This window comes from Dipodomys spectabilis, unplaced genomic scaffold, assembly GCF_019054845.1.
Source record: "Dipodomys spectabilis isolate Male_0828 unplaced genomic scaffold, ASM1905484v1 ptg000051l, whole genome shotgun sequence".
Lineage (NCBI taxonomy): Eukaryota > Metazoa > Chordata > Mammalia > Rodentia > Heteromyidae > Dipodomys > Dipodomys spectabilis.
Window position 1 is genome coordinate 7,599,759 of NW_024870728.1, and position 23,499 is coordinate 7,623,257.

The 23,499-nt window shown below is 44.0% G+C and overlaps 1 protein-coding gene across 1 annotated transcript in view; it reads left to right on the top strand.

The window, feature by feature from the left end:
- The window catches only part of Serpine2 (serpin family E member 2), a 67,657-nt gene extending 46,371 nt beyond the window's left edge, over positions 1 to 21,286 (top strand). Inside the window, exons 4-9 of the mRNA XM_042679251.1 lie at positions 3,619 to 3,816; positions 11,507 to 11,705; positions 13,486 to 13,586; positions 15,774 to 15,860; positions 19,174 to 19,257; positions 20,490 to 21,286. Coding sequence (XP_042535185.1) covers positions 3,619 to 3,816; positions 11,507 to 11,705; positions 13,486 to 13,586; positions 15,774 to 15,860; positions 19,174 to 19,257; positions 20,490 to 20,527 — 707 coding nt within the window. The 3' untranslated portion in view covers positions 20,528 to 21,286. The remainder of the gene's footprint in view (positions 1 to 3,618; positions 3,817 to 11,506; positions 11,706 to 13,485; positions 13,587 to 15,773; positions 15,861 to 19,173; positions 19,258 to 20,489) is intronic.
- The last annotated feature ends 2,213 nt before the right edge of the window (positions 21,287 to 23,499 follow it).

The following is a 23,499-nucleotide window of genomic DNA, read 5'->3' on the forward strand; positions in this document are numbered from 1 at the left end:
CTTTTTTGCCTGCCCTATGTATTCACAGCCCTTCCTACAGGGTATTGTCTGAAAAGTTTTCTTGCTCATTTCTACCTTCATTTGCATCTTCTGCCCTCTTGGTCTGAAACACTGTGCTCACTCACCCTTGGCAGTGGTTTCTCTCTAGAGACACCTCCAGTCTCCTGCTGGTGAGGTTTGGCATGTGGTTACGCATCCATCCTAATACTTCCCACCTTGCATAATGACTGCTTGTTTCCAGGTCTTCTCTCTCCCAGCGGCAGAGTTTTAGGCTTGATGTTTTGTAAACTGGGGGTCTCTATGGGAGTGGTCAGGAGGAAACCTGGGTTTAGAAGACAGAGGAATGCCAAGGCTAGCCAGGCACTTGGGAGATCCTTCTCATAGGCGAATCTCTACAGGGAAAAGAAAGCAGAGAGAAGCCCAGCCTTGCAGGGCACATTTCTCATTATGTAATCCCTGATGCTCTTGTTCCAAGATTACCCAGGTGCATGTCCAAATTCTAAGGGAGGGGCTAGCAACTTCCTGTGGGTCTCTGCCACTCACCCCTACCATGAAGGTGGCCCTCTTGTGATGGCTCTGACCTGGAGCCTCTCTGCGGCTTCTGCCACATCTCCATGGACCCTGTGTGTGGCCACCGAGGCTCTTCTCAGTCACCTTGTCTCCTGGCACACATAGCCACCCATGCATCCAGCAGTCTGAGACATTCCCCTTCTGCTTCTCTGTGTGAGCACCTGCTTATGTCTGAACCATCATGTGAATGGCACAGGTCTCGGCTTGAAGCTTTGTTTTACCACTTCCTGATGTGTTGTGTCGCCCTAGTGAAGTTACTTGACCTCCTGTGCCTCACATAGCTCCTCACCTATCAAATGACAGCATAATAGTTATAATAACGTAGCAAGACTGGTTTGAGGATATGAATAGTACATATGAAACACTGAGCAGACAGAGAGAGAGAGAGAGAGCCTGGCACTTGAGAAAATGTTCACGAAATGAGTGATTTTTGTAGCTCTTAACTCACGTAGTGTTTCCTCAAGGACCCCATCCGTCCACCCCAGACCTCACCAAGCAGACTGGATCCCTCTTACGTTTACCCCATGGGCTTGAGTACTTTCACTTCAAAGTGTTTGCTAATTATAGCTATATATTTTGCCAAGTCATTTATGTCAGCCTCCACCTTTCTCTAATCCGTACTTATTAGAGGGTAGGGCTCATTGTTGTGTTTTTGCTGAAGAGTATATCTAGTGTATGGTAGGTTTGTAGGTATCCAAAGATGCATGGATAGGTGCATAGATTCATGCATGCATGCATGTACATACATAGGTTAGTGGGTAGATGGGTGGGGTAGATGAGTGGATGGATAGATGGATGGATGAGTGGGTAGATGGATGGATGAATGGGTGGAGAGATGGGTAGGTGGATAGGTAGATGGATGGATAGATGAGTGAATGGATAGTAAATACATATATATGGCAGTTAATGATGGTAAGTCCTCTACATGCCTCCTTACCTCTAAACTATGCATTTCTTGCCTTTTCCTTCTTTGCTTTTTCTTTCTTTTTTTCTTCCTGTCTACTTACTATATATTTCAGAAAAAGGATGATCATTTTTCTTGAAACTCATCTTGAGCAATGACTGCACGTTGGACACAATGCTAGGAGTGAGGAAAAATAAATGCTCAATTGCAGTTCACGGCTCAGTTGGGGAAGACAGACACATTAAAGTTGCCTAGAGTAAAGGTCTAAAGCGTCATGATGGTGCGAAGCCTTGAACTCCTAGGAGATCAGAAAGGGAGTTGGAGGAGGCATATAGGTAGAGGGAGGTGTAGGCTGTGTCCAAGGGATGTAGGAAGTGGACTGGCTAACAATCCCAACAAAGGCAGGAAACAGCAGTCACCATTGGGAAGCAGCTTCATACTGTTGGAGGAGCATGGTATGTAGACCAGGATGGGCTGCAGAGGCAACCTTGTACTGAGTTTAAGTATGGATGGATATGTATGGCTTACGTTTTTTTCCCAGGTCCTCACCTAGGTGGCACTTGTGCCCCCTTGTGGAAATAAAAAGCAGTAATGGTACTGTTCTCACAGGGTCAGGGAAACAGCAACTTCTAGTGTCATTCATTGTCATCTAAAGGGATTTAACATTCTCTCATTGCACACTTTGGCTTTTTCAGAAGCTATTAATAGTCCTCTGGACATTTAAAGTTTTATAATTCACATTTATGTTATACAGCTCTATACACACACATATACACATATAGCATGTACATACACAGTCAAATTTTATTCAAAGACAATGCAAAAGGGACCTAAATTAAAAAAAAAAAACCATAAACTTTAGCCACGGTTTACTCTTGAGAAGTATCTCAGGACATCCTGAAACAGGCAGTTGTATTTGTCCCTGATATAAATGAGTCAGGCCTTCCCCAACAGGCTGGGAAGGAAGCATTTTCCTCCAGAGTTCATTCTTCTAGGCTGACTGTATCTTCTTATCTCTGTAAGATTGGGAGCTCACTCAATGCCTGAGCCAGAAATGGAGATGCTAGTGTATATTTTCAGCTTGTCTTTTAAGTATTCATGAGGCTTGTGATAACCAGGGATTCTAAACTAATCACAACATTTCTGCCATTTGAGAAGAAATGAAGCACTTACCCTTCATAACATTGCTCATGCCATAGTGCTTATTTTTGACGGGGATTAACTCAACCTAGTGGTAAAACACAAAGCTAAGAAAATGTGCTTATCTTTTGGAGAAAGAACAAACCAACACTCACATCAGCAAAACCATGTAAAATAATTATTAATTAGGTATAGTTTATTTGGGCAAGTAAAAGTTTTCTAAGCCACAGGACTTTGTAGAACCAGTTATCATTTCTTTTGGGGGGGGAAGGGGGGCCTGATCGTGGGGCCTGAACTCTGGGCCTGGGCGCTGTCCCTCAGCAATTCAGCTCAAGGCTAGCGCTCTACCACTTGAGCCACAGCACCACTTCCAGCTTTTTTTTTCTGCTTATGTGGTGCTGAGGAACCAAACCCAGGGCCTCATGCATGCAAACCAAGTGCTCTACCATTGAGCCACCTTCCCAGCCCCCAAGTTGTCATTTCTTAACCTACGTTTGGGAACCCCTAACCAAGGGAGGGGATCTCTATAGTCTTTTCTAATTCTCTGATTTTAACCCAGTTTCAAGTAGACTTGAAAAATTGAAATGTGATTGAGAAATTAGAGTGCTTTAAAGGTGATCTTTCGTTTGTTTTGTATTGTTGTGCCAGCAGTGGGGTGTGAATTCAGGGCCTCGAGCTCTTGCTTTGCTTTCTTGCTCAAGGCTAATGCTCTACTACTTGAGTCATGCCTCCAGCTTTTCTTTTGCTGGTTAATTGAAGGTGAGAGTCTATCTGATTTGTCTGCTCAGGCTGGCTCTGAATCTCGATTTTTCCAATCTCAGCTTCTTGAGTACCTAGGACTACAGGTGTGACCCACACCAGCCTGAAAGGGTTTGTTTTTTGGCAAATCCTATAAAAATCCAGTGTTTTCTATTTTCTATTTTGCTTGATCACGGCAGCTGCCGTGTGCCCTCACTAGTGCCCACGGTCCTGAGGTAATGTCTTTGTGCTCTTGGGCTTCACAGGCATGATCGACAACCTGCTGTCCCCAGATCTTCTCGATGGCATGCTCACCAGACTGGTCCTTGTCAATGCTGTGTATTTTAAGGGTCTGTGGAAATCCAGGTTTCAACCTGAGAATACGAAGAAGCGGACGTTTGTGGCTGCTGATGGGAAGTCCTATCAAGTGCCGATGCTGGCCCAGCTCTCTGTGTTCCGGAGTGGTAAGTCCACGCTGAGGGTGGCTGGTTCTAGAATGTACTGATAGAAGAAGGCCTTGTGAGTACTTTGACTTAACTCAAGAGCACTGTTTCACCCAAATGTTGTGGCTCAAGGCTATAATCCCAGCTACTCAGGAGGCAGAGGTAGTAAGATCAGCCAGCCCTGCCAAACTTGTCTCAAAACAAGGAACTAGTGGCTCACACCTACTCAAGAAATTGAGGTCCAAAAATCAAGGTTCAAAGCCAGCCTGAGCAGACAAAGGCTGAGATCTAAGGGTTGTAATTTAAAGCCAGCCCAGACAGGAAAGTGCATGAGTCTCCTACCTCTAACTAACCATCATAAGGAGCCAAAGCGGTTCAAGTGGTAGAGTACTAGCCTTGAACAACAGCATCAACAACAGCAACAAAAAACACCCAGGGACAGTGCTCCAGCCCTGAGTTCAAGGCCCAGGACTGATGTAAAATGGTAGGGGGAGGGTGCCTGGCAAATTCAAAACCCTAGATTCAACCCCCAGTACAACAAAAAAAAGGAAGGAAGGAAATAGAGGGGGGAAAGAAAAAAAGAAAAGAGAAAGAGAGAGAGGAAGGGAGAGAAAGAAGGAAGGCACAAAGGAAGGAGAAAAAAAGGAAGGAAGAGAGGGCAGGAAGGACAAAGAAAGGAAAGAGAAAGGAAGGAAGGAAGGAAGGAAGGAAGGAAGGAAGGAAGGAAGGAAGGAAGGAAGGAAGGAAGGAAGAAAGGAAGGAAGGGAAGGAAAGAAGGAAGAAAGAAAGAAAGGAAGGAAGGAAGAAAAGAAAGAGAGAAAGAAGAGAGGGAGGGAGGGAAAGAAGGATGGCAGGAAGGAGGGAAGGAAGGAAACAGGAAAGAAAGAAGAGAAAGGGGAAGAGAGAGAAGGATAGGAGAGAAAAGCAAAACTTACAATGACTGATGAAAGCCGGCGGGGGCTTGGCGTGCGGGAGCCATGGCAGGTTGTGAGGAGACTTGACTGGAAGGACTTCCTCAATGTCTTGCCCCCCCAGTCCATTCCAGAGAATTTATTCTCTGAAGTGAATCATTCACTAGCAAATGAACAGACGCCAGGTGCAAGCATACAGGCAGCTCTCAGTTCCAGGGCTTCTGTGTTTTCAGGTTCAGCCATCCTCAGATGGAAAATACAAAAAAGAAATCTATACATATTTGATATATATAGATCTTTTTCTCTTGCCATTTTCCCTGCACAATGCAAGGTAGCAGTTATTTACATGGCATTTTTATTGTATGAGATATTAAAAATAACATTGTTTGAAATGTACAGGGAGTGTTCTACAGATTTACTTCCTTTAAGGACGTTGAAGATGAGGGTGAGCTGATTCTTTCTGCTCCCAGAACCAGACCCAGTAGATCCCAAGGGATGCAGATCAAGAATGGTAATCAAAAGTAGATTTACCTAGGTGCAAAGATGATACAGAGCACTATTGATATCAGAAATCAGCTTAATCAAACAGCAGATGCCAAGCAGTCTTGCGTGCATAAAATAATTTCTATTCATATATCCGTAGGGACGTATCTTACAGAACGTTCAATAAAACATCCGTAGTGGTAGGATTTCAAACACCAAATTGTTTTTCCTTATTTGGGATTGAAATTCTGGTTAATGAATATGCATCCGTTTTATAGTCAGGGGAGAATGTCACCAATCCCCGCCATCATTCCACAACCAAGACGAGTCTGGCGCTGGATGTTTAAATCTCATTTCACTGAAGCACTCGATCCACTTTAAATTAATTTCTTTGTTTCCTCTGTAACGTAGGCTTCATGTCTCCAGGCTATACCTGGATGCGTGGGCCCCACATCCTCAACACACTTCAGCTCCAAATAGCGGCCTGCCTGCTGAAATTAAGTCATTGCTCCAAAGGGAGCTAATCAAGTCACTTTGCGTAGCAATCAGCAGCTAGGCTTCTAGAGAAAAAAAAAAAATTGCCCAAATCGTCAGTTGATAAATGTTCCTTCAAAGATTATCTACACTTTGAAGCCCTGTGGAAAGTTTGGCCTGAGTAGCTGAGCATAGAAAGTGTCTCCTTCATTCTAGAAAGTCATTTCTACTTTCCAATCACCACCCTGCCTCTCACTCCAGCCTGTGCTGGTGTAGGGAGATCACAGGGTGCTGGCCCCGCCTCCCAGCGCTTATCTGAGCAGAATGGTTTTTATTTTAGGTCAATGTTTTGTATATAATCTCCACTCCATTAAATTTTTTTTAAGTGGAAGGACATTGTTGGTTGTGTGTTTCTCTCTACTGTTGAAAAACAATAACAAACCAGTAGTTGAGGATTTTTTTTAATGCAAGGATTCTTTAGACATTCCTATGGAAGATTCAAATGTTTGCTTTTATAGGAATATGACATGCTTTGCTTGAGTATGTAGGCTGTTCCCAGAGAGACGTACTCCAAGCGCATAGCTTTTCTATTCAGAAATAATTTGTCTAAGCACCTCTGTGTGTGTGTGTGTGTGTGTGTGTGTGTGTGTGTGTGTGTGCGTGTGTAAATGTGCTCTCGTAGCCAAAGAATAGACAGACTGGACAGAACCTGAGTGTGTACTGGATCCTGGCTCTGCCTCTGCCTTCCCTGATTCTTGCCTGACCATTGAAATGTAAACATGGCTCCTGAGAGATATAATAAAGTAAGTTTGCATCTCAGGCATCAGCCAAACTTGGGGGAGGAGGAGTCAAATTTTCAGCCCCTCCCACCCTGTCTGGATTTCCACTGCTGTCCTGCCTGAAGGCTGCCTCAGTGGCTCCATTGCCCACTGTCTTCCAGTGGAGTTGGCTACTGGGGAGCCAGCAGGTGATACAGGGTGAGAAGGAAGAGACCCCCCTCCCTCCACCAGGGAGCCATGGCCAGGAACTCTTTCCCCCTGGATCATCCCCTCAGGCACCTGCTGTTTGTGACCTGCCCCCCCCCACCCCCCACCTAACCATTTCTCTGGTGCTTCAGAACTTAATGCCTTTGATAAACTGCTCAGGGGTGTGATGGCGTGTCTGTTTCTTGGACCCCTTGACTGGTGTGTGTACTGGATTCAAAATACAATGTGGTGTGAGCATCTCTCCTTGCTCTGCTTAGAGTTCCTCATAAGAGAACCCAGACATCAGCTTGCTGCCATCCTTCCTGCCCTCCTTCCTGTGCCTGTCATCGGGTTTTTACGGAGTGCCACGGAACTGGAACCCAGCTGGGCCCTGTGGCAGAGTATGGTGGCATCCTGGTGGCAAAGTGATCTGCTGATAAAATGGCTTTGAGATCTGACTCAGGCTGGGGTCCTGTGCAGACCCCGCAGGCTGTGGTGGCCCTGGCAGACACCGATTTCCTAGCTGCAGACCACGCAGCCTGTCAGCCGTTTCTGTCCACCGCCTCTCACCCCACCCGCCTCACCAGGCAGGCCTCAGAGGAGCTGTGCCCAGACTCCCGCAGCCTGCAGTGCCGTGTATCCTGTCCTAGCCCTCAGCCAAGTCTCGCTTGTTCAGTTTGTCTCCTTTACTTTTCCCGAGATGTTATCACAGGGTGAAAAGATTCACGTGGTAGCGTCAAAGTGACAGGATGGAAAGGAAAAGGAAGGAGAAAACCCCTCTCCATTACACCCCATAAGTACCTCAAAGATAGAAATTTTTCTACTTAAAAAATAGCCAGGCACCAGTAGCACACGCCTGTAAATCCTAGCTACTCAGGAGGCTGAGATCTGAGGACCGTGGTTCAAAGCCAGTTTTAAATAGTTCCCCCCTTCCCCACTATGAGACTCCTATTTCCAATTAACTACTCAAAAAACAGAAGTGGTGCTGTGGCTCAAAGTGGTAGAGAGCTAGTCTTGAGCAAAAGAGCTCAGAGACAGTACCCAGGCCTTGAGTTCAAGCCCCACAACCGACAAAATATAAATAAATGAAGAAGAAGCTGGGCACTCATGCCACACACCTATAATACTAGATGCAATTTAAAGTCAGCCCTGTCAGACAAGTTTGTGAAACTCTTATCACCAATTAACCAACAAAAAACCAGAAGTGAATGGAGGTATGGCTCAAGTGGCAGAACATCAATCTTGAGTGACAAAGCCAAATGAAAATGTGAGATAGTGAGTTCAAGCTCCAGTACTGGCACCAAAAAACAAAAGAAAAGAAAAATAGAAAAATATGCTCACAGCAAAATAAAATACAATATTATACAAAACAGGAAAAAATAGTTCCTTTATAGTTGCACTGCCTAGGACAAAAACACCTATTAAAATTAAATCACCTTAGACCTAGCTATAGGTATACAAAATGTTTGGGGCTCTTGCATATATTAGATTACACTGTACTTTCTATTCCATAATTTTCTTTATTCATTAAATGCTATCATGGAAAACTTTTTCTGACTTCATTAGGATTTACTAGATCCTGTTTTCAGCTGTATGATATTCCATAGTGTACACTTCCCATACTATCCTATGAATGGCAGTAAGTATTCTTTTATTAGTCTTTTATTCTTTTAAAAACCTGTATTGGTATACTCCAAAAGGTAATTTTTTTGAATAGGAGTCAGAGTCATCACAACGTTTTGGTGTGCTTAAAAACACACCTAAAGGGTTATGAATTTAGATGTTGAGACTTTTTCCCCTTAAAGTAACTAAGTTTTCTTTCCAGTTTCCTTTCTCCTCTGACTTAGCAAATCATACTGGTATCTATTCGCATTACTTCTCTCCTTGCTTTTCTGCTAAGATCTGGTTCCCCAGACTAAACAGACTTCTTCTTCCTTACCTCTTTTCCTCCCCCTACCTCCATTTTGGCAAGTGAAGCCAGAGCCTCATTCTTCCTAGGGCCCGCCTCTCCCTCACCATCACTTAGCAGCCACTCGCTTCCTGTCCACTCTCCCCAAACTCTCTTTAGACCCGTCTGGAGAAAACCATCTTCAGAAACCTATATATTGTTTTATTTTCAAATACATATTTCAGTTTCTACTTGCAGAAAGATGATAACTTAGTGTATCAGCGAGTTTAAAAGGCTGGAGATGTAGCTCAGTGTTGGAGCACATGCCTGTCATCTGCAAGCCCCCAAAAAAGCATTTCAGCAAGTTTAATTACCTCCTCCCCTGTAGGAGCTTTGAAATAGGAATGATAGTCTTATAGAGGGCATTCCAGGAAAACTTGATCACCCTAAAAGTACCTCTTCCAGAAAGTTCTCACATCATCTCCACAGTTTTAGTCCTTGACTCTTTACCTACTCATTTTCTTTAACAGTTGGGTTGATCACCATTCATGTCAGAGACTTCTGTTTCTTTCCAGAGCAAATGAGCCTGCTTGTCAAATTTGTCCCCATGATAAAGCAGAGTCTACATCCCAGCCTAGGTCAGGGTACTTGAAAGGGAAGAACTCAAGGGCAACACAGGTGGGTCCTGTGCCCTGGCCCCGGCTACCAAATACCCTTTCCTTATCAGGAAGTGTTTAGCCCCAGGGCAGCAGAGGTGATTTCCTTTGGGGAGTTGATTCTATGGTTAGACTGTGGGAAATGACCTAACATTCGAGACACGAGGAAGCCAAGCATGGTGCGTACCTCTGAAATCCCAGTGCTCAGGAGGCTCCCGTTTGAGGTCAGCCTGAGCTACACAGTAAGACCCTGTCTCAAAAAGAATTGAGGGATTTCACAAAGCTCTGCTTACATCAGAAGATGTAAGATTTTTCTGAGTGTCTATGTTGATATTATCATTATCTCCTTGAATTTCCATGTAAAGTAAGTACTACTACCATAACACTTAAATACTAAAAGAAAGAAACAAAAAACAAAGCCAGGTGCTGGTGGCTCACACCTGTAATTCTAGCTACTCTGGAGGCTGAGATCTGAGGACTGTGGTTCAGAGCCAGCCCAGGCAGAAAATCAGTGAGATTCTTAACCTCCAGTTAACCACCAGAACACTGGAAGTGATACTGTGGCTCAAAGTGGTAGAGCACTAACTGTGAGCAGAAGAGCTCAGGGACAGTGCCCAGGCCCTGAGTTCAAGCCTCATGCTTGACAAAAAAAAAAAAAAAAAAGATTAAAAAATTTAAAAAAGAAGAATTAGAGCTAAGGACGGACATTGCCCAAGTCATTTAGTAAGTATGCTGTTGAAACAGGGTTTGAATCCAGTTCCTAGAACTTCAGAGCTGGTGTCCTTAACTTTCATCCTTGTCCTCCATGGAAGGATGCTGCAAGAGTTGTAGTGTGGTACTAGGGAGAAAGAGAGTTGTGGATTTATCTCCCAGCTCCTCAAGCCACCGGTCACAGCTAAGCATGGGTATGAGTGGATACAGCAGTGGTCATCAGTTGCTGGGGTCAGATGCTGACCCCGGATGCAGAACCAGGGATCCGTCACCATGAAGGTCTGAGTGATGAGTGTAGACTGGTTCATGGCTCTTGGTTTTACTGCTCACTAATGGCATCTCCACCCAGGAATGGGTTAACCAAGTGAAGAAGGTTTGTGTTATCTCCCCACCTCCAACAGATCCAGTGCATGCTCTGTTCTGTTCACAGCCTCAGTCTGCATTTACAGAGCTATGTACATTTCTGAGGCATTCCAGAGTGCCTCCAGGTCCTTATAGTATGCCCTAGAGTGATCATTTATTAACTACTTCCTAAATTTTGCAGTTTCTAAAAATTAGCTCTGCCAGAGTAGGGACCTAATGTTTTCTTCAAGGATTAAAGGGCTCATTTGGAAGGTTTTTTCCCCTCCTTTCTTTCTCATTGATTTTTCAGTTTCTACTGAGACTATTTTATTATGTAGGCTGAAAAAGTGAAGGTGAAGAATTCTAACTTCTGATTTCTTGAGTAGTCCCAGGATAGAAGCCAGGCTGGTGTGAGTTTACACACACACACACACACACACACACACACACACACACACTCTTCCCAAGCTGAGGTGGCTGCACTGGGTTCTTGAACTGCACTAGTGGCAGAGCAATGATCAATTGCCAACCCTCTTCTTGAGGAAAAAAAATTGATGTCATCCTGCAGTAGTAGATATTTTTCATAGAATTCAGCCTTGTACTTGCTAGGGAAGCACTCTACCACTTGAACTATCACCCCAGCCCTTTTGGCTTTGGCTTTTATTTCAGTTAGGGTCTCTTGCTTTTGCCCAGGCTGAGACAGTGAATCTCCTACCACAACTTTCCACATATCTAAGATTACAAGCGACCATACCTGGCCACTATCAGGTATTCTGAGAGCTTCACACCATATGGCATGGCTAAAAGTATTAATTCCTTAACAAAGCTTAATCTCTTGTGTGTTGTCCTCTCACTTCTTCTCTCCTTCTGTTCCTCCCTACTCTTCATACCTCAGCCTCCTGAATAGCTGTGATTACAGGTGTGAGCCACTGGTGACCAACCAATTTATTTCTAAAGAATAGTAATTGTTTTAAGTCTAAGGCACTGAAGTTCACTCTTTTACTTGTATAAAGGTCGACTTCTTGCATCACTGTACACTGAGTACCTAATGATCAGGTTAAATTATACTCAGTCACATTACAGTGAGTTTAATGCAGCCCAGAGGCATTCTGTCTTGATGAGAAAGAATTCTGCAACCAAGGGGGGAAGAGATCATTGTCTTTGTCTTTGTCCTCCTTAGAACTTGCTGTCTTCCCCCAAAGCTTTCCTGAGAATCATCAAGTGCTTGTGCCCCTTCTAGACCTCACCAAGCTTGCCTGAATGTGCCTCTGATTTCCCTAGGATCCACACGCACCCCCAATGACTTATGGTACACCTTCATTGAACTGCCCTACCACGGGGAGAGCATCAGCATGCTGATCGCGCTGCCCACCGACAGCTCCACCCCGCTGTCCGCCATCATCCCTCACATCAGCACCAAGACCATCGACAGCTGGATGAGCACCATGGTTCCCAAGAGGGTGCAGGTGATCCTGCCCAAGTAAGTGCCTCTTCTGTCAGATAAGACCATCAAGAGCTGGTGTGTTGGGTACCAGAAATGTGAGTGGAGAATATGGCACATCACGAGGCCTCTTGTATATTGTAGAAAGGGCATTGTGGGGATACCAGACTGTTTTCTGACAGCTTTCTCTCAATCCCTAGATTTCTGGAATGGTGGGTTAATGATAAAAAAAAAAAAAAAAAAACTTTGGTTCTTCATCACCTTGTGAAAACTCTGAACACACCTCGTTCTGCTCAAAAACACTGAAAAACATATGTGCTATCCTGTAGCATGGGCCAAAATACAACCAAGTTTTAAGAGAAATCTGTATGTTTTCATCAGGAGTTTCATTTGAGTTGTTTTAAGTTTCTGCTTTAAGTTGCTAAAGACCAAGGCCCAAAAGGTAGGAGGTACATAAATATTTTATAATATTCCACCGAGGTAGAATTCTCATTTTTTTTTGGCTAGTACCAAGATTCTCATTTATTTTTTGGCCAGTACCAGGGTCTCAGCTTTTCTGCTGGTGCTCTACCACTTAAGCCATACCTCCAGCCCTGTATCTTGCTGGGTATTTTGGAGAGATGGATGTTGCATGGACTTTTCTGCCCAAGCTGGCCTGGAGCCACAGCCCGCTAGCTCTCAGCCTCCCGAGTATCTGGGATTTTATGTTTGAGCCATCAGTTTTCAGCTCAAAGTTCTTACATTAGTATTTATGGCAGTTTTTCTGCTATAGTCTGAAAGTAAACTCTGGGTGGAATTTAAGCTGTTATGACTTGAGACCAAGGGAAAAGGAATCCCAAACTCTGTGTGAATCCTAATTTCCATGAAGTCCAAGAACACTTTGACCTGCCCCATGGAGGAGACAATGAATGTTGTTCACTGACTGTGAACTTGACCTTTCATCTATTGTCCAAAGCATTCCACTGTGCATGCTTAGATGGTAGTTGAGAATTCCAATAGCCTTTGATTATCTTCTCACTGAGTTAAGTAGTCAGAGGAATACATTTACAATAAGTATTATAACTTCAACCAAGCTCTCTCTTTTGGAAAATAAGCCTTCAAGTCAGCAGTGCTGCATCTAAATGAATCGGATGGTGACATCAGAGCTTGGTGGACAAAGAATGAGCAAATAACCATTTTAGGCCACCTGGGGTGAGAGTCTGCTTACCTTTCTTGCTGCTCTTCCATAGGGTCAGATAAAATGGATTGATGCATCTTTTCCTGTAGATTTAACAATTGACATGTACAGATGGATGGCTCCACGGGGAGGTTGACCACAAATAGTCAAGACACGTACCCATGTGTAATACTGTGTCACCTGTTTTAAGAGTGAAATACAATCAGAAACTAACATGAACTACTGGGAATGTATCTCCTCTCTTTTGACTAATATGATGACCATCTACATCAGCCAAGATGGTGGCTCTTTAGTTGGATATGGAAAATAGCTACCAATATTCTAGAACACCAGAAATTTGTTAACCCTGTGAACTTTCACATCACAGTAAGAGTCAGAGCTCATGTGGATCTCCAAAAGTGTTCACATAGGGAATCTCTTGCCAGTGAAGGCGAGAACACCATACTTATCATAAGTAAGTAGAGGAGCTGTTCTCTGCTTACCTGGTATTTAAATCTTAAGATTTCAAGTCAGGGCACAATTCAGATGGGTGTTCAGATCTTACTTTGAAAAGAACCTGTTTGAAAAGATGCCCTGATGATATCATTTTTGTCTCGTTGCTGGCTTGTGATGTTCCCCCCTCCGTTTTCTGCTTTCATGTAGGTTCACAGCTGAGGCACAAACAGATCTGAAGGAGCCACTGAGAGTTCTTGGCATTACTGAGATGTTTGAGTCATCAAAGGCAAATTTTTCAAAAATAACAAGTACGTCCAATTTAAAACTTACTCATCGACTTGAAGAAAATGTTCAAGTTTCTAATTTGTTCAAAGAGAAAAAAAGATCAGAATTAGCAGTGTGTTAACTCTAGAACTGTCCAAGTTTTAATTTAATGTATCACCAAATTATACTGTTGACCTTCTTCCTTAGATACCAGTTTCTCTTTCCATTGTAAGCTTTGATGTTGGGTTTGAAGAAAAGTCAAGTTTTGTTTTTGGGTTTTTTGTTTTGTTTTTTTTTTTTTGGTGCTAGTACTATAGCTTAAAATGAAGGTGTCATGCTCTTGCTTAGCTATTTGATCAAGGCTGGCACTCTGATATTTGGGCCACACCTACACTTCCAGCTTTTTGCTGGTTAATTGGAGATATGAGTCTCTTAAGTTTGTCTGCCCAGGCTGGCTTTGAACTGAGAGCCACAGGTCTCACCCACATTGGTGGCTAGGATCATAGCTGTGAGACACTTGTGCCTGGCTACGATTACTGAGCTGTCAGATACTTGTTTACTTCCATCAAGCACCTATAAGCAAGCATTGTATCCAAAATGTGTATTTTGATATTTTATACTAGTTCATCTGAAATAACATGAATTTGAGTGGGTCTGATCAGAACTTCCGTTTGCCAAAGCAACTGAGATATCTCTGAGGTCATGTCCCTTTATTGGTTAGCCTATGCTACTTTTGCTGGAGTTGTCTGAAGTTTGTTCTTTTCCTTTGAAATTTAGAACAGAGCAGTCTTCTTCCAAAGACAAGTGGTGGCTTGAGCATGATACATACCCCAGTTGGCATTGTGTTTCCTTCCTTGACTGGTAGGAAATTGGTTCATTAGCAACTCCCATGGCCCCTGAGAACCTCCTCAGAGACGAATCCAACCCTTCTGACGGAATCGCAGCTCTATTCTGATACCTGCTTGTCACTCACAGTCTGGTCCTCTGATAGCCCCAGCCCAGCAGGAATAGCCTCAAGCTGGAAGCTTGTTGGAAATGCACAACCTTGTGTCTACACAAGATTACTTCATTGTCACACAGTCCAGTCAGGTTTGAGAGACACTAATTTCACCTGCCCTTTCCCCTTCTGGCTCATCTAAGTAGGAAGTGTTCACAGGAAGGCTCCACATTCCCCCGAGCTGTTCTCTTTAACCTTCCAAGTGACTTAGGCCCAGGAGACATGCATCTCCGTCACAACTGGTCCTTGTCAAACCGAGCATTGGTGCAGACAGTTCACAATCAGATGACACAACACATGTTCCCCTCTGCTTCCTGACCTGTGTCTAATGCTGGCTGTCACCGGCATCCTCCTGGAATGTCCCCCCCATGGGCACCGCTGGCTGCTCGGGCGTGGAGGAGAAGGCAAGTGAGTCCTCTAGAAGGTTCCAAAGCGCAGCAGGTGTCTATATGCAGTCATGCCCAGATGTCTAACGCTCCTCACACTGAGTGCCTTTCTGTTGCTCACATGCCCAGGAGGTGGTGGGTGACTAGTGTTGAGAAAAGCCAGCACCTACTCTGCCGCTAGCTGTGTGGCTTGGGAGCAGATTCCTTAACACCTTGGCCTCTCTGGGTGCTGGTAGGCTCACGTCTATAATCCTAGCTACTCGGGAAGCTAAGTTATAAAGATCATGGTTCAAAGTCAGCCTCAGCAGGAGAGTCCATGAGATTCTTATCTCAAACTGATTACCAGAAGACCAGAAGTGGGGCTGTGGCTCAAAATGGTAGGGTGCCAGCCTTGAGCAAAAAAGCTCAGGGGCAGCTCGCAGGCCCTGAGTTGCCCTATGACCGGCAATAGTGGTGGTAGTAGTAGTAATAATAATAATAATATTTTGTCTTGCATCTTCTGGGAAGGTGGGCATACTTTTCAAAGCTCTGCTCTTTTCATTTCTAAAATAAAATTCATAGAGGTCAGAGTTGAATGGCTAAGAGGCACTACACACTGGAGGTTGGGACCTGTCTGAAGAAAATAAGCATTCCAGTTCACTTAGCAGAGATTGAAAATCACCACAAGTGACAGCCACCTACAGCTCTCAATCTGCAGGAGTGTCAGAGGTTACTTCTCTGACACTTTTGAAGAACTGGAATCTTCCATGACTTTGGGATTGCTTCCCCCACCCAATGGATGGTGTACATGAGAAACAAATGCTGGTTTGGTTTGATTTTTTTTTTTTTGTCATTTTTTCTGGGAACAGGGTCAGAAAACCTTCATGTTTCTCACATCTTACAAAAAGCAAAAATTGAAGTCAGTGAAGATGGGACAAAAGCTTCAGCAGCAACAAGTAAGTGCGGGGTCTCCTGGGGCCAGGTGCTTCTGGTCAGGAAGTGGACACATTCCAGTTCATGCTCCAGTTCATCTGTCAACTCCACAGACTTCTACCGAGCGCTGATTCCAGCTGGGGGCTGAGCGATCGGCCCTTGGGAGTCAGCAGTATGGACAGATCAAGTGTTTCACGGAAAAAAGTTCCTTCCTAGAAGAATTGCTGACAAGATACTGCAAAGCTTTGTAAAAAGCCAGAGAGGCCGCATTTCGGCTTTGAGAGCCATATTGTCTCTATCCCAAGTCTGCCGTTACGGCGTGAAGCCAGTCATAGGCGAGACAAGTGAATGGGTGCAGCTGTGTTTGCGTGAAACGTTATTTATAAAAACATGATTTGCCTTATAGACAAATGTCCCCCTCGCCGCGGGAAGATAATTCATCTTCCGGCTTCTTCTTGAAAAAAAAAAGACCCATCTTCAGGTCAAAAGTTAAAATAATAGCACATAGCATATGCTTACCAAAAAAAAGGGGGGGGGTGGTAAATAGCCACATAGGCCTCTCCTGGACCAAGTGAAGAATTAGCGAGCATCTGTTGAATTGCAGCAAGAATGCTGAGCAGCCTTCCTTGATAATTAGAACATCCACATCTGCTTTCTCCCCAGTGGCTTAAACAATGCATGAGAAAACAGAGTAACTCTAACTCATTCTCCCCTCAGCCATATGAGATGAGGCTAAAAATCTGTGAGCTCATAAAAAAGAATAATCTAGCTACATTTGCAGCTGGGTTGAATATGTCTGTTTATTAAAAGGTATCATTTAGACTCATAGTAAACACCTTCTTTCCTCTGGAGAACATACTAGGTTTTTTAAATTCCTTTCATGCAGCATTTAAGCTAGGAATAGTGGGGCACACCTGTAATCCCACTCAGGAGGCTGAAGCAGGAGAATCATTGCTCTGAGGCTAGCCTCGGCTATATAGGCCTGAGTCTAGGTCCTAGACTAACTTAAGATACAGAGTCAAACTGTCTCAAAGAAAACCAAGGATGAGCCAGGTGCTGGTGGCTCATGCCAGTAATCCTACGCAGGAGGCTGAGATCTGAGGGTCATGGTTCAAAGCCAGCCCAGCAGAAAAGTCCCTGTGAGATTCTTTGGGGGGGGTGGGGTCAGTCATGGGGCCTGAACTCTGGGCTTGGGCGCTGTCCCTCAGCTCTTCAGCTCAAGGCTAGCACTCTACCACTTGAGCCACAGCACCACTTCCATCTTTTTTCTTTTTGCTTATGTGGTGCTGAGGAATCGAACCCAGGGCCTCAGGCATGCAAGGCAATCGCTCTACCACTGAGCCACCTTCCCAGCCCCTCCCTGTGAGATTCTTATCTCCAATTAACAACTCAAAAACCAGAAGTGGTGCTGTGGCTCAAGGGTAGAGCACTAATCTTGAGCACAAAGATGGTCAGGGACAGCACCCAGTTCAAGTCCCACAAATGACAAAAAAAGAAAAAAGAAAAACCACAAAGGGGCTGGGAAGGTGGCTCAGTGGTAGAGCGCTTGCCTTGCATGCATGAGGCCCTGGGTTCGATTCCTCAGCACCACATAAGAAAAAAAAAGCCAGAAGTGGCGCTGTGGCTCAAGTGGTAGAGCGCTAGCCTTGAGCTGAAGAGCTGAGGGACAGTGCCCAGGCCCAGAGTTCAGGCCCCACGACTGGACCCAAAAAAAAAAAAACCACAAAAACAAAGACTAGGCCCAACACTAAGATGGATGGATCGATGGATGGATCGATGAATTGATCAATTGATCAATAGATTGGCAGATTGATGATGAGTCAGTGGATGGACAGATGGATATGATCGATGGATAGGAAACAAAGACCTAGAATAAAAAATTGGGGCCGGGTGCTGGAGGCTCATGCCTGTAATCCTAAGCTACTCTGGAGGCTGAGATCTGAGGATCGAGGTTCAAAGCCAGCCCAGGCAGGAAAGTCCATGACACTCTTATCTCCAATTAACCATCAGAAAACTGGAAGTAGCACTGTGGCTGAAGTGGTAGAACACTTGCCTTGGGCTGAAGAGCTCAGGGACAGAGCCCAGGCCCAGAGTTCAAGCCCCATGGCCAAAAAAAAAGAAGAAGAAGAAGAAATTGGGAGTTTAAAGGTGCTCTTCATCTCTTCTAGGTAACTATAGGTAACATCTTAAGTTTTGCCAAAATCATTAGCCAGTTTTTCCAGCTGATATAACTATCATGGTCAGCTATGCAATCTGTGCAGCCCTGTGCAACGTGAAAACATGGAACCTCTTGTTCAGAATGGATTGAGACTCTAAAGACCAGACTAGGGTACTAAGCCAACCACAGAGTCCTGTGTCACCACTCAGATCCTAGATTCCAGTTGCAGAGAGCTTCAGTGATATGCCAATGAAGAGGCGCAGATGGCAATTTTCAGCTGGGTTTTTAATAAGCAGAAAGTACTTGCATAGCTTCAAGAGAACCAGAAGACTTCATCAGCACAGAAGATGGTATGATTAGAATTGCTAATGAAGCCAGTGCCCATGGCTCACACCTGTAATCCTAGCTACTCAGGAAGGCTGAAATCTAAGGATCTCAGTTCAAAGCCATGAAACTCATCTCCAGTAAACCACCAGAAAAGAAAGGAGTAGAGCTGTGGCTCAAGTGGTAGAGTTAGCCCTTGAGCACAAAAGCTCAGGGACAGCACCCAGGCCCTGAATTTAAGTCCTAGGACCAGCACCAAAAAAAAAAAAATCTAGTGGTAACAGCTAATTTGCATCTTGTGTTCATTCAGTGCCAGTAAATGAACTGCAATATGTTTATACCAATTGATCTTTGGTTGTTTGTTGTTGTTGGTCATGGGGCTTAAACTCTGGGCCTGGGCGCTGTCCCTGAGCTATTTAGCTCAAACCAAGCATTCTACAACTTGAGCCACAGTGCCACTTCTAGTTTTCTGAGTGGATAATTGGAGATAAGAGTCTCCAATCTCCTGCCCCAACTGGCTTTGAACTGCGATCCTCAGATCTCAGCTTCCTGAGTAGCTCAGATTACAGGCGTGAGCCACCAGCTCCTGGCACACCAATTGGTCTTTGTAAAACATCTATATAAAGTATAATACATTTAGTAGAGAAGATTGTGCTTCTATAGAATAAATGAGATAGTAATTGAAGGGCTTGGCCCAGGGTAGATATTCAGTAAATGATGACCAGTGAGGCAATTGAACCCAGCCAGCTTATGGATCGGGGATTTGTCTTCAGAAACCAACCATGTGTCCATCAAGCTAACTCCCTTGCTGGCCTGGTGCTGGATGTGTAACCATTTCCTTTTTCTTCCCATAGCTGCCATTCTAATTGCAAGGTCTTCGCCTCCCTGGTTTATTGTAGACCGACCGTTTCTATTTTTCATCCGACATAATCCTACAGGTAAGTGGTTCTCTTCCATTGTCCACTCATTGTTAGAATTCAGAAAGGTTGATGCCATTCTTAGGTCTGGCCAGCAGAATTGCCCTCAACCTGACACCTGTCCCTTTACCCCGTCACCCCTGACCCAGTCAGCAATAGTACACACTTTGAATATGCCCTGAACAATGTTAATTTCAGAGATTGTAGCTCCATGAGTCTTGGATTCAAGACTAGGCTTTGACCTTGAGCTTATGCTGCTAAATAAAGATAGAAGTAGTTCCTACTTTTAAGCAGAGCACTGGTGGCTCACACCTATAATCCTAAACTTCTCAAGAGACTGAAATCTGATGATCACAATTCTAAGGCAGCTCTGGAAGAAAAGTCTGTGAAATTCTTATCTCCAATTAACCACCAAAAAACCAGCGTGGAGCTGTGACTCAAGTGGTAGGACACTATCCTTGAGCAAAAAAGCCAAATGAGAACATAGAGTCCTGAGTTCAAGCCCCAGTACTAGCAAAAGAAACCAAAAGAAAAAAGATTATCTTTGTGGCGAGGTTGACTTAATATACAGCTTTCCCTATTATTTTGAATAGAAGGCATTTCCTTTTCCCTGTATGTCATTACATTTTTGTGTCCTAACAAGTGTGCTGCAAAGCTGAACAGTCCAACCCTAGGCCTTCTATACATGTATGGCTCTGTGACCTTGGCTTGAAATTTCAAAGTCAAAGTGAGTCCATTTAAAATGTCAACTTCTTAAGCACTGGTGGCTCATGCCTATTATCCCAGCTACTCAGGAGGCAGAGATCTGAGGATTATGGTTTGAAGCCTGACCAGGCAGGAAGTCTATGAGACTCATCTCCAATAAACACCAAAAAGCAGGAAGTGAAGCTGTGGTTCAAGTGGTAGAGTACCAGCCTTGAATGAAAAAGCTCAACAACAGGCCTTGAGTTTAAACCCAAGTGTTGGCACACACAGACACATACACACACACACACACACACACACACACACACAAAGTTCAACTTTTCATCCCAATAGCCACGTGTCCAGCAACAGCTTGCTACGTGTGATATGTGGCCTCCATATTGGCCAGAGGGCATGTGGACCTTGCTGACCTTGCAGGAAGATCTGTTGAATAGCCTAAGTAAGCCATGGAGCAGCATGGTACCTTCCTTCCCCTACATGGAATGCTTTGCATCTTATTTAAAGGCTTGTGCATTTCCAGTCATGCGGTGTTTCTTTCCCTCCCACAGGTGCTATCTTATTCATGGGGCAGATAAACAAACCCTGAAGAACTATGAAGAAACCATGCAAAGCAGATTTTGCGATGAAGAAAAAGATTCCTCTTCCTACATCTTTCATAGTTTTGTTAAATATTTTTGTACATTGCTTTCTTTTTTTTTTTCTCCAAAACTAGTCCTTAGCAACAGACTGGATAATACAAGTATTTCTGTTCTAGAAGGTTCTGGAGAGAAGATAGGGCAGGATGCCTGGAACTCTGTACTGAAGAATGAATAGAAGGGCTTCAAAGATGTGTAAAAGAGTCTTTAAAACTACTGAACAGTCGCGTAGGTAAACAACCCTCGAGAATCTGCTGTCTGTCCAGTTCAAGACTTTCTGTTTTGTTTTGTTGTTTGTTTTATATGTGTGGCTTTTCAGGAGAAATTTAATCACTAGAACAAAAAGAAACCATTTTGATGGTGTTATTTTTTATGGTTTTATGGAACAAATATTTGCCTTTTTCATTCTTTCCCCCTCCCACCTCCATCCCAAGTCTTGATAGCAAGCATTAGGAATTTGAAGGTGGAAATAATAGCAAAACCTCTAGTCTCCGTGTGTTTTTGTTGTTGTAGTCGTTCTTGTTTTATCTAATGCATGTATTCACGCCAAGAAAAATCTGAAAACTAATGTCTTGCTAGACAAGGTTTGATCTTGTGCCGTGTGGCTGTCACAACTGGTCTGTACTCCTCGGATTGGCATTTTTGTATTTTGTACAAAGTAAAAATAAAGTGTTATAAGTAGCAAAATAAATAAAACTTCGAAAAAAAAAGCAAAATCTATTTCTATGCTATTTGAAAATACAACAAAAGTAGAAGTCTTTTACAAAGTACCCAGCCCCAAGCCTAGCGTTGGTGGCTCACCTCTGTCATCCTAGCTACTCAGGAGGCTGAGATCTAAGAATCATGGCTCAAATCCAGCCCATGAAAAAAAATCCATGAGAGTGTTACATATATTTACCTACCACAAAAAGCCAGAAATGGAGCTGTGTCTCTAATGGTAAAACACTAGTCTTGAGTGAAAAAGCCAAGTTAGAGTGAGCAGCTTAGAGTTCAAGCCCAGTACTGGTACCAAAAAATAAAAATAAACAGCTTCAAGCTGGGAAGGTGGCTTAGTGGTAGAGCGCCTGCCTAGTATGCATGAAGCCCTGGGTTCGATTCCTCAGTACCACATACACAGAAAAAAGCTGGAATTGGCACGGTGGCCCAAGTGGTAGAGTGCTATCCTTGAGCAAAAGAAGCTCAGGGACATTGCCCAGGCCCTGAGTTGAAGCCCCAGGACTGGCAAAAATAAATAAATAAATAAAAGCAGCCTCTTCGAGGAAGCCTTTTCATTGGGGCAAACAACAGGAAAGTTGAAGCTCCTGGATTTTTTTCTGTCTTTTCCTCCGAACCTGACAACCTAACACTATGCTTTGCTTCAACGCTTGTCAGTGTATAGATCTTTCCAGAAGGGCTCAGTCATCCCGGTGTAAACTGAGCTGCAGGCTTTCGGCAGTGGTTGAGTAGCCTCAGCAAAGACGGGAAGTTTGTAGGAGTGCAGGAAGAGCTTCCTGCGCATTCATGTGATCTGGACCTCTGAGGCGACAGTGCCTTCTTTTCTGCGACAAGCTGGCGTGTGTGAGTTTTAAAGTGACAACTGGTTTCATGCTGGGGCATGGGGATTATTCTCTAAGTTGAACCAAACATTACAAGTATTTTACTACTGTGTCTTGAATTCTGGGCCTCCAGATTTCTCTTTGGCTCATGGCTGGTGTTCTACTACTTGAGCCACATCTCTACTTCGGGCCTTTTGCTTGTTAATTGGAGATAAGTGTCTCTCAGATTTGTCCTCCTGGGATGAATTTGAAGCATGGCTCTCAGAGCTCAGCTTCCTGAAAAGCTAGGATGACAGGAGTGAGCCACCAGTGCCCATCAATTTTTTTAAAGAAATTATTAGCATAACTAATTGCACAGGAGCTCATGATGATAGCTACAGCATGCATGGTTGCATGTTGATCAGATTCACCCCATCTATATTACTCCTCTGTCCTCAAACATCATATTCATGCTGCCATTTGCCTGGGGTTTTGGAGGACTCCTTTTTGGCAGAACTAGGGTTTGAATGCAAGGCCTCACAATTGCTATGTAAGCACGCTACTATATGTGCCACTTTGCTGGCCTTTTATGTGTTGCTTATTTTTGTGATAGGGTCTCACCGTATGCCAGAGCTAGCCTGCACTGCAGTGCTCCTATTTTTTCTTCCCTTTTTTCACTGGGATGATAGGCATGCACTACCATGCCCAGCTATTGTGCTGAGATGACAGGTGTGCCACTCTGCATCCATGCATTGATTGAGGTGGAGCCTGGAAGACTTTCTGGCCTCTCGTCATAATCCCCTGATCTCTGCCTCCTGAGTAGGTAAGACTACAAGCTTGAGCTGCCCCACCTGACTACCTGGATTTTGACATTTAATAAAGACCTGTATTGGGTTTTCTTTGTGCATGAGGTCTACTTGTCACTCTTTAACTATACATGACAAAAATCATATCCTACACTCCCATCAGTTTGCCATTGTCACCGTAATTCTTATGTGTAAAGTGGGCTCCGCTTTACTGCATGCATACTTCAGCAAGGCTGAGAGAAGGGAGAAAGGGAAGAACCGATTTTTCTTATTTAGGAATAACACCAAAAAAAATCAACTGCTTTCTTGCAGTCGTCACATATATTCTAGCAAACATGTGCATCAGTATTCATGCTTCCTTGTCCAGTCTTCCCTCTTTTAATAAGACGGTTTTGTATTGCCCAAATCATACTCATGTGGGCAGTCCGTTAATTTATTGTTTAAGTATCATATTGTTCAAGGTTCTTCAAAGAAACATAAGCAATTGCCCAGGTATAGAAGGGACCCGCCTCAGGATTCTGATGGTGGAGGGGTCCTTCACTACACCGTTGACGTAACTGATGGCCCAGCCCACGCCCCATCCTCAGGTCTAAGAACCCCAGG